Source organism: Boleophthalmus pectinirostris, unplaced genomic scaffold (genome assembly GCF_026225935.1).
Source record: "Boleophthalmus pectinirostris isolate CB_2022bp ecotype Guang Dong unplaced genomic scaffold, ASM2622593v1 HiC_scaffold_9, whole genome shotgun sequence".
In the NCBI taxonomy this organism is placed as follows: Eukaryota; Metazoa; Chordata; class Actinopteri; order Gobiiformes; family Gobiidae; genus Boleophthalmus; species Boleophthalmus pectinirostris.
Window position 1 is genome coordinate 28,317,473 of NW_026571541.1, and position 18,180 is coordinate 28,335,652.

Consider the following 18,180-nt stretch of genomic DNA (forward strand, 5'->3'; position numbering starts at 1 on the left):
GGGCTTCGACAGGTCTGAAGGAGCTTTTATGTGAAGTCAAGAGAAGTCTGAGGATCCTGACAAGTGGCACATGGTCACAGAACGTCAGTGTCACAAGAGACTACATTAGACAGGCTGGGGGGTGTGCAACTTTAACTATAATCTCTAGTCTCTCAGAACTACTGCTGCTTCAGGAGAGACCCATGTCCTCATTAAAGAGAATCAAAAGAGGCTGTGGAGAGCGCTGCACTTTGCTGAATATGACTTGTGCTGAAGCAGGGTCACCTCAGGTTAAGTATGAGCAGAAAAGCTCATATAAAAGCAGAGAAGAGGCAGAACAGGAGCTGTGGTACCTTTGAGCGGAGCCGGGGGGGAGCGAGGGGTGCTGAACGTGTAAACAGTGGAGAAGGGCCCTTCGCCCGCTTCGTTAAAGGCCTGGATGCGGAACGTGTAAGAGGTAGACTCATTTAGCCTCTGGACTTTGTGTGTGTGACAGGGGCCTTTGTACAAGGAGACAAATCTGCAGCAACACAGAAACACAAGCCTGAAATTAGAACACTGTAGACCACTCAATATGATCAGTAGTCTGCGTTTCAAGAAGGTGAATTAGCGATATCAGGAAAACAGTGTATTCTGTAAAGTAGACAGTATAGACTAAATGTAGAAGAGGCAGAGACCTGCCACTGCGGTCGCCCATCTGCAGGTGGTACTGCAGGCTGTCCGTGGGCGTGGCTTTGGCCGGCCCATCGCCCCATTTCAGTCGGAGCGTCTGGTGACTGAACGCCGTGCACTCCAGGCGGGGTGGCTGTGGGGGGAGGGGTTTGGTCTTCATCTTCACTGTGTGACTGAAGGGCCCTGCTCCCAGACTGTTGAGAGCCTGGATCCTGATCCTGGACACAGACAGACCACAGCAAGTTAGAATAATGCAGTCTGGTGCATGTCTATAGACCTGTCACAATAACAATTATTATTATTATATTATTATAATATAACTTATTATTACATGGACTTCATGTCATTCACGTCACATGTGAATAATATTTATGTCACAACATTTATCATTCCATTTATATGCACTATGCAAGAAGTCTTTTCTTTTTTGTAGCAACATTTAAGCCTACACTTATGACTTCATTTCATTGCAAACTAATGAAGTGTTTCAATGTTCTTTTTATTAATTGCAGCTCAGGTTAACAGAGCTGCAATTAAACACTAAGAGATAAGCTCTAAAGTGAACACAACAAATCCAATAAGGGTACATGGACTTGGAATACACAGAACACCTTGTAGAGATGCCGGTGTGTGTGTGTGTGTGTGAGTGAATGTGTGTGTGTGTGAAGAACACTCTGTAGAGTTAGCAGTGTGTGAGTGTGAGTGTGTGTATGAAGAACTCTTCGTAGAGTTAGTGGTGTGTGTGTGTGTGTGTGTGCGTGTGTGTAGAACACTCTGTAGAGTTAGCGGTGTGTGTGTGTGTGTGCATGCGTGTAGAACACACTGTAGAGTTAGCGGTGTGTGTGTGTGTGTGACCTGTAGCTGGTGTCCGGCTGCAGGTTCTGGATGATGTGTTTTGTGACGGGGCCGATGACGACGGGCTGCCTCTCCCCCAGGTCGATGAGGTACGAGGTGATGTCCGAGCCGTGGTCACAGGGCGGGTCCCAGCTCAGCCCCAGGCAGCTGGACGGGGAGTAGAAGGGCTGCTGCTGTGCCCTGCTCTCTCCCTCTTCTTCCTCCTCCTCTTCCTCCTCGTCCTCCGCTGGAGCGTTGTAGCGGCGTAGGTCCAGGTCCTTCAGAGCGTAGATGTTGGTGATGGCAGCCGGGACGGAGCAGGGCGTCTGGCACAGCACTGCCTCGCTGAAGGGCCCCACTCCAGCCACGTTTACGGCCTTAAACCAGAGGGAGCAGAGGTCAAAGATCAAAGGTCAAACGTGCTGCAGTAACAGTATTAAGTTCAGCCACTCATCTGAAGTGATGAGTATTCAAACCAGGTCTCATAACAGCACTGGTGCTTAACAGTCGTCTGTGCTCTTAATAGTACTGAGGGCAAATGTCACGGTCAAATATGAGTGTGAAACTTTTCTTCTTTCATAACAGACATCGCGTGCACACGAGCAGGCAGCTCGGGTTTTTGAGAGCGATCATCTCTTTGTGTGTGTGTGTGCGTGTGCACCAGCCCTCTGCTTTGAGACACACATACAGGTGAGAGAAGAACAGGTGGAAATGGTTCAACACAGCATGTTGTTAAAACAGGACTGACAGACGAGAAGCTTCTTCTACTTCTACAGTGCACAGCAGAGACACAAGGGGTGGGTCCATAAACTGTAAACACAAAACATTTCACCAAACTCCTCCACGATCGAGAGAAGAAGCACCAAGAGCGCAGCTACTCCAAATTGTAACTTGGTTACTGAATCTTCTAAAATAAGTTTAAATTGGTTAGTTTTAATGTGGAAGTAAAATATGCCAAAATGTTAATTCTTGTGACCAAAATCACAAACTACCTGGACTTTAAATTTGAACTGAATGCAGAGATGTAATATTTCATTAAACTATTGTTTATGCATTTCTCTCAGAGACCAGCAGGTGGAGGTCTATCAAATGAATTATCTTCTTCAGTATACTTAAAAACAAGCAATCAGATTTTGACATTGTTGATAAGAAACCCATCACCCGCCCCCAACAGATCTGAGATAAAATAAGATCAGAGATATTCACTCTCCTGGGAATGGCCAGATTGATTTTACAGCACAAATAAGACTCAAATGGACAAACTACTGATCTGAAATGGCTGCAGTTTAAATCACTTGAAAGAGAAAGAGACTTTTAGCCTAAGTTTTAACCAATCACAGCAGCCAGGTGACATGCTTTAAAAAAAAAAAAGGAATCCTTTTGTCTACATTAATGTTAACAATACAGTCTTTTAGTTGGAAAATAAACACTTTCTTCTCCACACCAAAGATTGTGTAGAAGGAAGAAGACATTGAAAATGTACCTAGTTACAGAAACCTGAATACTTTAATTAAAATGTATTTTGGAATGTATTCCAAAACATAGTTCAGTCAAATTACTGAATTCTGAATACATGGAATACTTTTACATAGAGTTGCATTTAAATTATAGTGTAAAAACACAACATAGGGTTAAAAACAGGTTCATGTTCCATTTGTTCTGTATTTATTTATCACTAATTGGAGAAAGAGAAACCGCACATGTACTCACCACAAGAGCAGTATTTTCTATTTTACTCTCTAATATCAAGCAGTTTGAAGTCTACATTGTGTGAGCATAAAGAACAACAATATATTCCTATGACTTTAGAAAAGTAAACACTGAAGATCACCAGTGGACAACAATGGATTATTGTGAGTTTGAAAACTTGAGAGGCTTGCAGTGCTAGGTTCTATATTTGTTCATATAAAAATGTGAACATACAAAGGCAGTGTGCTCCCGCAGCCTGTGCCTGCTCACCTGTACCCTGCAGAAGTAGTTGGTAGCAGGCAGCAGCCCCTTCATCTCGTGGCTCAGAGCTGGTCCACTGTAGCAGAGCTGCATGGAGCCCTCAGCCGCCCCCCACTCCAGACGAAACTCAGTGACAGCAGCGCCGTTACACTGGGGCATCTGGGAGAGAGGAGAATATTACACTAAACACATGCACACTATTCACTGGGATCTACAGCAGATACACTATTCAGACAGTGCATAGCTGAAGGCAGTGCTGGCACACATCGCCACCTGCTGGTTTGGTACATTAGCGTGTGTAAAAATGTCATGCCTTATGAGGTAGAGGGAAGGCGCACTGGCAGGATTATGTGGTGCTGCTGCGCTGGCTTTGTTGAATCACAAGAGCACGCTCAAACAGGACTTATTCTCCGAGCTAATAAGAGGAGGAGATTTGCTTTGTTATGCCACACAGTGTGAAATGCCAGAGCAGCAGCCGCCTCTAAGGGCCACAAGTCTGCTCCAGGCACACACATTACACACAGACACATTACTGCTGGAACACTGGGAAATGCTCTGTGCTTTTTCAAGTGTCTAAGCAAGAAATACATGTGATTTTGTGGATATTTGGGCTCAAACCAGGCTGTTTGTCGTCTGAAAGAACCCTGAATACTGTTGTGTGTGAGTCTCAGTGTTGGTAGAGCACTGGAGGGTGAGTGTGTAAATGTGATTGTTATTGGATTGCCCCAGAGCAGCGGTGGATATGAGTGTATGCCTGAGCAGAGAGTGACTAAGAAGTATGCTAATGTGAATTGATAAGCGCATTTCTGCAAAGTCCATGTGAATCAAATGCATTATTATTACAGTTTGACAGTCGGACGCTGCCTCACCTCCCAACACACCACCACACAGCTGGGGGACTTGCAGGTGGTCAGTGGAGCCTTGCACTGTTCAGGGGCCCCGGGGCCTGTCGTAATCTCACAGCGCTCTGACAGAGGCCCAAACTGAAAAAAAAAAAAAGCAAAACAATCAAAACTATAACGTTAGACAATGTTAGCAGGGAGGGAGAGAGCCTGGAGCATGCCTATAGCGGGTGAACGTTTGCTTCTCACCCCGGCTTTGTTGGCTGCTTTGAGCCGGAAGCTGTAGGTTTTCCCGGGAAGCAGACCGCCCACAGAGCAGTCCAGCTCAGAGCCCTGGTACACCTCCCTGCTCTCGTCTGATGCAGGCCCACTCACTTCCACACTGTAGCAGGACACAGGACTGCCTCCGTCCACCTGAGGGGGGGCTGGGAACATGGACATAATGTGTTACTGTGGTGGAGGAAGGCACTTATAGACTGTACATGTGACAGACAAACATTAAGTTAGTGCATTGATAAGATATTGGCACTGATACTAAAAAATTAGCTGGATCGGGTATAGGGTCCATGATATTGTTTCAGTTGATATCCTGGTTAGCCTTTGGATGTAATAAGACTATTTAAAGGCTGATTTTGCCCTGGAACAGTTCATAATGTTTGAACATTTATTCATACAAAGTGATCACGAGTAGGGGTGTAACGATATTGGCGATATCACGATATCGTCGTGGACTCGTAACGGTATTAAACTGTGTGTCTTTAGGCAAAATTAAGAATTTTCAGTCCGTTCCACATGGATCGTAATCTTTTGCGGCCTCGTCATCAGCCTGTGTGCCTGTTGTTGATTTTTGAGAAAGAATTTTAAGTGCACTTTATAGTCCAAAAAAATACAGAAGTCAAACAGTGTTCCCTTCTGTCTACAGCCAAACAAAGACCGATGTACTACAGAGCCTTAAGCAGTCAGAGAGCATCACATTTAGCACTGATGGATGGACTTCAAGAGCAACTCAGAGTATTATTATAATTGTTTAGTTGTTACTCAAAATGTCATGGATAGGAATATGACAATAAATGTACCAAACGACTGGTCAAAGCATTTTATAATGTCAGTCTTGTTATTATGTACAATATTGCAATATCGTGAGCCTTCCCACGATATTGCAATAAATATCAGACCGTGAGGATCATACCATGACAGTATCGTATCGTGAGACTTGAATATTGTTACACCCCTAATCACTAGTGATGTGAAGGATAAACAACAGTTACAAAATACATCTGGATCTCATGTGTAAGTAAGGAAAAAGGTTTAGGGAAATAAGTGTAATTTTCCATCCCCACACTGGTATCTGTTCATATCAGGTAATGGCAGAACAAACAGAATAACAAGTACATTGTTATTGAGTTCAATGAAGTTTAAATAAAGTCAATTATTTTTGTAAGCTGAGTAAAAATGTTTATCCCCAGTACAGATATAATTAGCAGCTCTTCAGAGCATCTAATTATAAAGTGTTTTTATTGTCTGCAAACCAGGACACATATCGAGGTGAACTTACTGTGGTGAATAATTAGGATGCAAGCAAAGAGTTAGAGAAGTGAAAAATATGTTTGGTTGCTGAAAACTGTTTAAAATAAACTGCCACTTCTTTCCTCCACATTTTTAAGATGGAAAAATTGTGTACTGTACGGCGCCTTTAAGTTTACATCACTTATGTGGGTGCATCCTCCAGCGCTTTGTTATGCATCCTTGTGTCTCAGGAGGATAAGTTGGACGTTCATTCTTTTAAAAGCTTTTACGATTCTTAAATAACAGTCGTAATCTTGTACATGTACGAGACTGACCACAGTACAAAATGTACAGAGGAATGACAGTAGCGTTGACAAAACAATGTACTCCCATGTTCGGAGCGAGTTCACCAGACAAATGAGAGCACGGACTGGAGCTGATCAGCCCACACACAGAGGATGACTCACCCCAGCGCAGTTGCACTTCCCTGGCTTTGGGCTTGCCCACCAACCGAGGGGGCTGGCAGGGCCCTGGGGGGACGGCGGGGGTCTGGACCTGCAGGGTCTCCGACAACTAAAAGGCGCAAACAACAACAATTAATACACAACAAATGCATCAAATGGTCAATCCACCTCCCGCAGACTTGCATACAATACCAGTGCTGATTCTCACCACGAAAACAAGTTTAATTGCAGAGCTCCAGATCTACATTGCATTACAGTCTGGCTCAAATAATGTAATTTTACTTCTTTTAAGTGACAGAAATCACAATAAAGTCAAATAAGTATCAAGCAAAGATCTTATATTGTGCAAAATTAACACTTTGCTTCAAGTCATGTTAGAATGTTGTTAGCTCCTCAGAAACATGGAGATGTGTTTTGTTTCATTCACTGGATTATCAGCCTGACTACATCTGCAAAGACCAGAATGCTCTGTTCCACCTTGTGATGGGAGTTTTCAAGTTAACAGCTACCTTTCAACTTTTGTTCAGTAGCGATTGCCAATTCCAAGATAGAAATTACCCAAATGATTCTAGTGAAGGTGTGTGGAGTTTAAAAACACAGTGTGGCACTTCCTGTATCACCACACGACATCAAGGTGGAACAGAGTGTTTTCTATTTGAGAGAAAGCCTAAGTTTTGCAGGATGTGTGTGTTAAACATCTGAATAAAACAAAACAGAACTCCGGGTATGTTTTTGATGAGGAAACAACATTAAAACAGATTAGAAAATAGAGTAATATAGGCCTTTTTAGTACAGCCTACACTACGTAATGGACTGATCCCCATCCCTTACACACTGACGTACTTATGACTAACAAAGTGACAAACCTCTACTTCTTCAAAGTCTACAATAGTTAGAATAAAAAAATAATATACAAAGAGTTTCGCTATTATTTTTGGCACCTTTCCATGTTATCTTATGCTGTTATGAATGACTGATACTGAAAAAAATATTCTAATATCCAATTATGGAGCGGTACGATCGTGACTCATGTTTCTTTTACAAGTCTCGTCATGAGTAAAGCCATGCTCCAACAGCTGACGGAGAAATAAATGAGGAGCGTCTGTGAACTGGACTAATTAAGAAAAACATCCTCCGACCCACGTGGGCGGGGTTAATCGATTAGCGCCTTTGTCTTGTACGTACACACCAGGAAGCACAGTCTAATCTCCCAGCATGCCGCTCTGAATGAAAATGTCCTATTAAAATGTGCCAGAAATAGAGCCCATATCTGGAATTATTCATGTCAAATTTATCAGATTAACCGCGGATGAGAATTAGCACTGCCCCTCTTAGTAATTACAGTAGTGAGGCAGTGGCGGAGGAGAGCTGTAATGGACTGCCAACAAGAGCTGTATTGTTTCGGAAAAAATTCAATTGTTTCCCGACTGTGGCGATTATGATTAGTATTGCAATCATAGTCTGCATAAAGAAGTGAACTAAAGGAGTGTGACGTTGCGCATAGTGTTCGGTTCCAGTCAAGAGGCTAAGGGGTTAATGGGGCGACTTTGGAGCCAGTTCCGTATTAGGAAAAGGAATTGATTTATGAACAAAACAGCGAAATAACAACACGAGGATCATCAAGAGCGGGTTAATATGAACATTTTAAGACTAAAGATACAAATACAAAGCTCACTGCAGCAGTTACAGAGAGAGGGGTGATCATTTTTCAGTGTAACCCAGTGTTTCCCAAACTTTTTTTCTGGGGACCCATATTTTAAAAGTCACAAACCTCCGCGACCCAAGTCAACAGACATTATTCGTAAGTCACAAAATAAAAGTGGATTTGAGCGTTATTGAACATTACTGAGGATATTTTATTGTTGACTGTGTGAACAATTAGTATTACTCAAGTTTTAAAAAATGAAAAACAGGAATTGAGCCAGCAATAAAAGTCGCCTATTTGGACATTAAATGTAGCCCATTTCTTTTTCTTTTCAGCATTCAACTGAACCAGCAAAATTGGAACAAAATATTCAATAAAATAATTATAAAAAGATTAGAAATTATACAAAACATGTCTGAAAATTTCAACATACATTAATTATCTAGTGTAATTCCCTCTCATGTTCAGTTTTAGTTGGTCCTCATGTATTTAAACACTCCCGTTCTTTGTCTGGTTGGGTTAGTTTTGTTCTGTTCAGTTTGATTTAAGTTACCCCAGTTGGGCCCGGCTTTTTGTTAATAATGATTTACCTAATTTGAGCTTTTGTTAAATTACATCTTTTTTTGACTTGATTAAATTTAACTTATTTGTATACCTCGTCTTTGCCTTTCTGTTTGGTCCAGTACAATGTGAAGCACTTTGGCCAGCTAAATGTGCTATATAAATAAGCTTGAACTGAAAAATGTATTTAAGATTTGAAGTTTTCTCTTTGACAATTTTAGATAATTTTACCTCCTGGTTGGAGACAGACAGCAGTTACTTATAATGGCAGCCAGACTGTAAACAAAGACCAAAACTTGTCTAAATTACACAGTAGTTATGATAATTTGAGAATCAGAAATTAAAACATACATTTGGACAGAATTTCTGATGTGACTGACATAGGTCGAGGTATTCTGTTTTAGCACTCGGCTCTACTTTCTTCCTAATTGTTGAACTTTAATTCTAATTTTTTTATCCCCACACTTTGCCACTTGAGGTAGAACAGATGTAAAACTATCATAAATATTCCACACGAGTACTATCCCACCAAACCAAGCAATAATTAGGAAAACATGAAAACCTGTCATCAGCATTAAAACAGGAATCACATGCATTTCAGTAGCAGCCTTCAGGGTTAAGAAGTTGCCCAAAAAGAAAGATATTCTGTTATAAATATGTAGTTTTTTAAAAGTATTCTTATTGCATTCTTATCACGTCACCGAGGAGGCAGACTGCATAGTGCATAACTTCATCACAATTATTATGTGCACTGCAGAACGGCCCCACTGAAATGAAACATGAATTTAAATGGAAAAAAAAAATATATATATAGACTTTTAGCAGAGTTAGTATGTTGTAACTTTTCTGGAAGAGGGTACACCACCTGCTTGTTTCCGTGGAGATGACACTGCTTTGCTTAAAATGTTCCACTATATGACATTAATGCCCTCTATTTTCATCTATTTACGGGTGTTTTTATTGCTCAGCATTTCCTTGACCGGCACGTATCTTACTCATCAGGGCCACCTCTGCATAACGCTGACTTAGATGTTTGTCTCCATGGAAAAAACTAAACATTTAATGCCGCATTGTGGAACATTCGAAGCAAACAATAACTCTCTAGAGACAAGTAGGAGAAAAGTTACAACATACCAACTCAATAACTCTGCTAAAAGGCTATATTTAGTTTCTTTCCATTTAAATTTGTGTTTTGTTTCATACCCTGGCAAACCCTTCTACAGAAAGGTTACATAGTGCACCTTTAAAGAGAATTATCATAGACCAGGTGTGGGCAATAATTTTTTCCGTGGGGCCACATGAGAAATAGAAAACATTGTGAAGGTTTCGGGCCAAAATGCTTAACTTAACTTTAATTCTGCATTATATTAATTGTATTTCTTCATAAAAAGCAGTAAATATCATTGTTTTAACAAGCTGGTAAGACTGGTAAGAGTTTATGTTATGACAAAGCAATGAAAAAGTGAGGTTGCCTTACAAAAAATGTCATTAAAAAAAAAGAAAAAAAAAACACCTCTAAAATAAAAGCAATACAGCTTTAATCCATGTATGAGGTAAAATTATAAAATATGTTTATTTTTTATTTCATTCCAAATAAGTGTGGCCCCAGAGCTGTGCAATAAGGCTTTGCAATTAAATGAATTTTGATTGCGATTTCGATTTGTGTGTCAAAAGATGTCCAAACTCATATAATCGAGTCAAAACGATAAAGCTTAACAACGTTTATTTTGGGATATGTTTTTATATCAATAAGTATATTTATTTTATTATTTAAATATAAAGATTGCAGAACAGCTGGATATATAGATTATTCTGGACACATTTATTTATTTATATCATGTTCAAAGTATATTTTATTCATTTTATGTTTTATACGTCACAAAAACTGCTCTAAGGTAATTTTTTTTGAGAGAGAGAGAGAGAGAAATGCTGAATAAATGCATTGTGTAACTAAAAAAAAAAATCGTTTGAATAATCGCGATTTCAATATTGACCAAAATAATCGTGATAATGATAGACAAGTGGACTAAGGAAGTGTGGTGTCACCCATAGCGTTCAGCTCCAGTCAAATGAAGCTCAGTGAGGCTCAGAATTTGAAGTTCCATATTAAAGAGTGGGGGTGATGGTTTTTCCAATGCAAAGTTAATTGGAGCCAGAGTCGATGGAGCTGGAGGTTAAGCTATGTCCATTTATGTCTAGAGTGTGCTGCATGAAGGTGGTGTAAATGGGACTCACCGGACTGTGCCCCCCCTCGCTCATGCAGTAGACCCGGATCTGGTAGGAGCAGCCCGGCTTCAGGCCCTCACACACGTGTTCTGTGGCAGGGCCGCTGTACACCAGGTCCCACGATGCACCTGGGCACCACACCACACACAGGAGGTTATGTGTGGTCTCAGACATATTAACACAGGGAATGAGCTGGAGACTTACCACTTAATCCTTCAGACAGCTCCACTATGTACTTTGTGATTTCTGCTCCGCCATTGTCTTTGGGAGGTTCTAAATACAAAATGGAGTTGTAAGATTAGACTTAGACAAACTTTATTGATCCACAAGGACACAGTAGCTCACACATCACAAGATATTATAATAACAAAAAGTAAAAAAATATAAATGATAATAATAAATTCTAAGCAAGTGGCAAAAAAGAGCAAGAGACTGATGTCAAATAAGGCATAATTATATAAATGTAAATGTACAAGTCAAAATAAAATAGAAAAATAAGTTATAAAAGTCACAAGCAAAACAAAAATGAAAAAAAAAAAAAAAAAAAAAAAATCAATTTATAAGGAATAGCAAAAACACAACATTGCAGGAAGGGTGTCACAAAGTTAATAAAACTGGTAAAACAAACAGTGTCATTTTGTATGTTTTTGTGACATTTTCGCAGTAGGGCTGTCAAAAGCATCAAACATCTTATTTGAAAAATAGCAAAATAACAAAAACTTTGACCTTTAGTGAAAAGTTTTAAAATAATCTTGAGTTTTATTTGCACTAGTATAAGCCCATATAATTAACATAAAATATAGGAGTGGAATGAATAGAATTTGCACAAGATGAGACAAGACGAGAGACTTGACACATTATATTTGCTAAAAATAAATTGTGCAGTCAAGTTCCCAATTTTATTCTTACCATTTATTTATTTATTTTTTTTTTGCTATAGCACTGCTTTTGTGACTACAGCTTCTCAAAAAATGTATTTCACCAGTACTTCTTTTTGCCCAATCCAAATGTAAAAACATGGGAAAAAATCTCAAGACTGTGTGCACAATCTTGTGGAAATTTTGTTTTGCGAGATCTTGTGGCACTAGATCTTGTCCTATCCTTAATAAAGAAAGTTATATTTTGTGTTGAAAATTAGTCTTTTGTCTAAAAAAAAAAATAAAAAATCATCATTGTGAGATTGAAATTGATATCAAGTATCAACCCTATAGCACGGAGAAGAGTTTGAACAAGGGCTGAAACAAGTTAATGGATTCATCACATCTAATCAATGACTGAAATTGTTTAAATGCATTTAGTAATCAATGGATTATTTTCTGGACTATACTATGTAAGTTTTTTTTTATATAAATAAGTATATTTACATTATTTTTAAATACACAGATTGTAGAACAGCTGGATATATAGCTTATTTTGGATAAATTTATGTTTTTCTATACTTTATTTCATATTCAGAATATATTTTATTAATTTTATCTTTTATACACCGCAAAAACTGCTCTAAGGTTCATATTTGTAGCCTATATTTATTTTCAGTTTGAAAGTTTTGCATACATTATCAATAACAAAGTTGGTTTTTTTTGAGAGAAATGCTGAATATATACTCACCAACATGTCATAAGGTAGAGCTTAGGAAATGTGTACAATTTGTATTTTTATTGTGTTTTTTATGGTCAAATGTATTAAAAAATCATAAACATGGTCTTTTTGCAAACTAAACAACTCATCAATTAATCAAATGAATAATCGCCTGATTAATTGACAATTTATTTTGGTTAGTTGCAGCCCTAAATTCACTATTTATTGACACCAACAAAAAATAAATAAAAATAAATCCTTAAAGATTCAAATATTCATAGGTTTTATTTGGCAGGCTGTATATTAAATTTCTTATTTAAACATTTAATAGGTCTAATTTTTCTAATATTTTCATTGAAATATATAGAATAAATCAAATGAAGCTTCTAAAATTATTACCACCTCACATTACTAAAAATATATTGTGTTACATTATAGTGTAATCTATAATTATAACTGACCGTGAAAGAAATTAATCCTCCCACTACGTTATTTTAAAAAGCTCTCACTATCTGCCACCTCGTCTTAATGTCACGAGCATGAGTCAGTGAAGGTGTCAGCACAAACCTCAACTGAACACGACCCTAACACATGCTCGGATGTACAAACCATAATGTTTTTAGTGCGGTGGACCCTTACCCCAGGCCATTTTAAAGCTGTGGGGCTGCACTCGTCCCCTGATGGCCGGTCTGGAGGGGCAGGCCGGGGAGTCTGGCTTAGTGATGAACTCCACCACCTGGCTGGGGTTGCTCTTGCCCTCAGAGTTGTACGCCGCCACCTGCACGACAAGTGTCAACGCTAATCATCACTGGGTTTCACATAACATCATTACATTCTGCAGTCCAGTAATATTCAGTGCAGATGGGGGCAGCTAAAATTATTATTAAATTCAGGGTGCCCACTCTTTTTCACTGACAAAATTTCAAAATTTTTCCATGACCTAAAGTGAAATTTCCATGACTTTACAGCACCTGCATGTGTAAAATTGATCATACTTTCAGGGCTAAATATGAAATGTTAACCCTTTCCACTCACCTTATGGTTTGGTTTTATAGGTTTTTAACATTCAGAATACTGTCAGTGCATTTATTGTCATCTCTTTTAAACAAAAGGTGCAAAAATTCAGAAATAATCATAATAGCCTCATGATAACTTAACAGAACGCTGTAGTTTATGTTTTGATTAGTTTTTATTATGATTTTAATGTATTTCTTATTCTGTAAAGAACTTTGAATTACTTTGTGTACGAATTGTGCTATACAAATAAACTTGCCTTGCCTTGCCTAGTTGCGTGAAAGAGATACTAAAATTCCATGTCTTTTCCAAAACTTTCATTGAATTTACAAAATTCCATGACTTTTCCAGGCATGGAAAATGACATTTTCAATTTCCATGACTTTCACAGAATTTCCATGACTGGGGGAAGCCTGTAAATTGCAGTTTTTTGTTGTAGTACAATGAGTTCTTAGGTCTAATCACCAATAGAAATGATCAGGTTCAACATTTGTGAAGTTACTTTTTAGATATTTGTCATGAAAGTGCAAATAAAATACTACCGTAAAACGATTTTGAGTGTTTTTTACAGAACAAATTGCGACTTCTTCTCAGGTCTCCATCAGAGCCTCAGAATATCACCAAAGATCAGAACCATTCCAAGAAAAACAAGTAAAGTAACTGAGTCTTTCCCCCACGGGTTTCTCCATCTCTAAATCTCTGTTCCTCCTGTTTGTAAGTGCTGACAGGAGCAGCCAGGTGTGAGCTGAAAGGTGCAGACAGCAGGTCCAAAAAACAAGACATGTCCACCTGAACAGTGTGGGTTCGTACGAGATCTGGTCTTTTGCAGAATTGTGTGAGTTTCTTGCAGAGCTGATCCAGAATAGGTACAGGACTCCATAATAGGAAAAACCCTTTAGCCTCCCCCATATGGGCTTACAACATCATCACACTCTAGAAAAGTCAATTTTTTTCCTTTTTTTTCACAGGTTCAGTGAGGACAGGCGGGAAAGGTCACTACTGTGTTTCCAGGGAACAAGCGGTGACTGTGAAGTAATGAAGAGAGCAGAAGAGGGGGCAGTCCCATCACCAACACTATCACCAGCTGCACGTCACAAGCACTGGGCTGAATCGGGGGATGGTTAATAGTGTTATACTTCAACGGAAAGCAGCCATTTTACATTGGATTTAAAGGAAAGTGTCATTATAAGATGTGGAATGTGGTAGTAATAGATACGACCAATCGCAAGGTTAAGCAGGAGAAACTGCGGAAACCTCGGCTCCAGCGCTGCAGTGTGGATTAGTCTGATAATGATACGGGTCAATGAGTCCTAAGATGAGGTCCAGGCTACGGTAAAAAAAAAAAAAAATCAATACGCAAATACCTCATTAGTTCCGAAACTCATAATAAATAATTACAAAAATGCCACTAGAGCATTTTGAGCTTTGGAAATGTGGACAGACTAAAAATAAAGGATTACTTAAACGTGTGAATGAAACAAAACACAACTCTAGGTATGTTTTTGTTGAGGTAGCAACATTATAACATGGCTTAAAGGTGCACTGTGTAACTTTTTGGTTGGGGGTCTGTCGAGATTCCCACGATATCGCAATAAATATCGTACCGTGAGGTTCATACCGTGACCATATCGTATCGTGAGACTTTGATATTGTTACACCCCTAACTGTAGGTCAGTCAGCACAACCATAAGTGGTACATAAGGTGCACCAAATTATAAGCTGCACTGTTGATTTTTGAGAAAATTAAAGGATTTTAAGAGCAGTTATAGCTCAAAATATATGGTATGTCATTGGATTTTTCCACAGTATGACATTAAACAGCTCTACCTTACACTTATTCAATTACAGGTGGGTTTTATAGCTCAAATACATCTAGAAAAACAGGCATTCTCTTGGTGTGGTTTGGTCTCCATGAAGATAGAAAGGTTTAATGCCATACAGTGAAGCATGACAGACGAAGCAATAATATCTCCACGAAGCTATAATATCTCTATTGACCAGAAAAGTTACACAAATGGACCTTTAAAGCTCAAAAAGAGTCAATTTTTCACAATATAGGACCTTTACGTTTTTCCTTCCATTTTGTCAAGCTGGGGAATAACACCTGATAACACCTGACACACTCTAATGCAGATAAACGTTTTTGCATTACCAAATACTGCAGCTGTTTCATCTTTATTCTCCAGTCCTTACCAACATTAAATATATAGACAGCTCTTATCATTGTGCTTGCCAAGTATCTATGCAGCAGAGTCAATGCCGACAAAACTCCCTGAAATTACTACTACTTTATGATCCAGCTGGAGCCAGACTTATAGCAATAAACACAAGCCAAAAGGACAAAACGATAATATCCTTCCAAAAGCTGTTGGGGCATTAGAGTCACAGTTGCGTCCACCATCAGGCGAACATGTTCAGAAGAGCTCGCCTCTCTCCGCACAGCTGGACAATCACAGACTTCCCGGCGGCTCTTATTAGGATATATGGCGCATTGGCTAATATAATACTTTAAATCTGCGTTACACAAATAGTGGTTTTAGAAATGCCATTTTCTTAAGCAAAATAAAGAGCGCACCTGCTGTTGTCAAAGGCTTATACTCGCGGTAGGGTTCAGCTGTTACGCAACTCCCAAACACAACGAAACCGTGAGGCAGGAGTCAAGGTTGTCAAAGTATCAAAAATCAGATACTAACTGATAATAAAAGGTGCACTATGTAACTTTTCTGGTGGAGTTTGCATCGTCTAATTGTCTCCGCTGAGGTGTTATTGCTTTGCTTTGAAAATTCCATATTTTGGCATTAAACTTGTCTATATCCATGGAGACAGGATGTAGACAAGGTTGTGACATGCACACGATATAGCCATGCAAAGTTACAGGTTAGATCTGTGGAGAGTAGGGCTGGTTATCATTAAAAAGTTGCAGATACGATAAATACCTCAATACACAGGCCACGATACGATCTCGATACAGTGAGCTATCGATTCAATACAATTCGAGTCGATATATTTCAAATCGATTCGATACGGTTCAATAAAAAATAAAGGCTAAATCATGGCTGTGATCCTAAGTCTTTGTTAAACCACTTCTTGTGCAAAGTTAATCTAAAACAACCCAATTTAATCCTCAAAACAGTGAAAATGTCAAATGTGTTGCATGAAAAAGTTTCCTTCCTCTAAACAAACAACAAAACTGTAGCGCTGTAACAAAATAAATTGGTAAAATATACCAAAAAATACTCTTGGCGATATATCAATACAGCAGCCCACGATATCAATACTGCATCATCACATTAAACGATACGATATATTGATATTTCGATATTTTTGCACACCCCTAGTGGAGAGGCAAATCCCACTCACAGAATACATATAAAATACAGTTTTTTCAATGTATTTTTCAGCATAAAAACAAGTGAAACTGTATAAATGCAAGATACATACTGTAAGTCTAATGTAATACCGTGAAACATTCAAGGGAAAGCAGTAACATCGACATGGAAACAAGCAGATTGCGGGCCCGCTACCAGAAAAGTTACACAGTGCATCAGAAATCAGAAATGAACCTTCCCTGAAAAGCTTTAGAATGATTTTGAGCTCTACCAGAACAAGGATAACACCTGGACAACCGATGGATTACACAGCTATGGAAATATGAAAGAAAGTACTATGATTTAATGTTGAAAATCACATTCTATTGTCTTAAGACGTGGTGTTTTGATTATCGTAGTATGGGAATCAGTATTAAGTATCGAGTGTCAGGAATGTGTCAGGAGTGTCAGTGACTAGTCAGGAATATGTTTTAGTTTTAGTTTGAACTTTTAACCCCACCCACGTATTATTTCCTGTCACTCGGATGTTGCACCACACACACAGAAACACCAGTCTGGGATAGTGTCAGGCAGTTGTTTCCTTTCCATTTCATTTCCAAATCTTTTCCTAACCTTTTGTTTTTGTCTCGCTTGAAAATGCAGTGTGACAGAAAATGAATTCTGTGGAATATTGTCGGGTATTTCATTTCCCATGTTTCTATGAATCTATTAGTAGCCTCTGTGTTGTTTATTACTGGAGAAAATGCAATGTAAAATAAATAGATTATATTTTTCCACAGTCTCATTTTAGTTATGGATACAGGCTTTTTAATACTGCAATGAACGTCTATATTTGGCTTAACCAGAATGGACCCTTTCGGAGTGAATGCAGTCTCTCCGGGCGGGGAGGCCTGATTTGTCTTGTTCTGAAAGCCACTCACTCAACACTGTTGTGTAAAGCTCAGATAATCCATTCTGTAAGAAAATATTAGCGGCTAATATCCATGTAAACACTTAATCCTGCTCCTTCTCAGTCTGAAGACGTTTGTGCTACTGTGAAAGATTGGCCAATAACGAGGGAGGAAATATGCATGGCTTTCAGAGTGATGGAAAATTAGAACCGTTGCCACAGCAATTAACAATTTAACACGAAAAGAAAACCAACGTTATGGTCTAGCAACTGAATAAACTTGCGACTAGTAATACTGACTAAGTATATGTCATAATTTTATCTGGGAAAAGTGTCTTTTTACAAACATGTGTCATGTAGCTACAAAATAAAGTTGTTTTTTTTTTCACATTTTCTGAATGAAAAAAATCATAAACTTTTTTTTATAACTCTTGTATATAATTTGCCTTGGTTAAAACCTCTTGTGACATTTAAAAAAAAAATTTATATTGCACTTTTTAACCATTAATTTTTGCGTTTACGTTTAGCGCTTTTATTTTGAAGGGTGTGTTTCCGGTTAGTGTAAAAACGTTATACGGAGCAAATGTAAATATAGATTTTTTCAGATATTTTCTATGCCTTTGTTTAGCTTCCCCTCTGAAGAGGCACAAAGATATTTTATTGATTTAAATACTTCTTTTGGATAACTTTG

At 38.7% G+C, this 18,180-nt stretch overlaps 1 protein-coding gene across 4 annotated transcripts in view; it reads right to left on the minus strand.

Moving 5' to 3' along the window:
* The window catches only part of fndc3a (fibronectin type III domain containing 3A), an 88,223-nt gene that overhangs the window by 4,232 nt on the left and 65,811 nt on the right, over positions 1–18,180 (minus strand). For all 4 annotated transcript variants that reach the window (XM_055166755.1, XM_055166753.1, XM_055166752.1 and 1 more), the window contains exons 15-24: positions 12,897–13,035; positions 10,884–10,952; positions 10,689–10,807; positions 6,251–6,356; positions 4,527–4,702; positions 4,305–4,418; positions 3,445–3,594; positions 1,507–1,862; positions 657–869; positions 333–499 (exon numbers count right to left, since the gene is read on the minus strand). In XM_055166755.1, the coding sequence (XP_055022730.1) occupies positions 333–499; positions 657–869; positions 1,507–1,862; positions 3,445–3,594; positions 4,305–4,418; positions 4,527–4,702; positions 6,251–6,356; positions 10,689–10,807; positions 10,884–10,952; positions 12,897–13,035 (1,609 nt within the window). The remainder of the gene's footprint in view (positions 1–332; positions 500–656; positions 870–1,506; positions 1,863–3,444; positions 3,595–4,304; positions 4,419–4,526; positions 4,703–6,250; positions 6,357–10,688; positions 10,808–10,883; positions 10,953–12,896; positions 13,036–18,180) is intronic.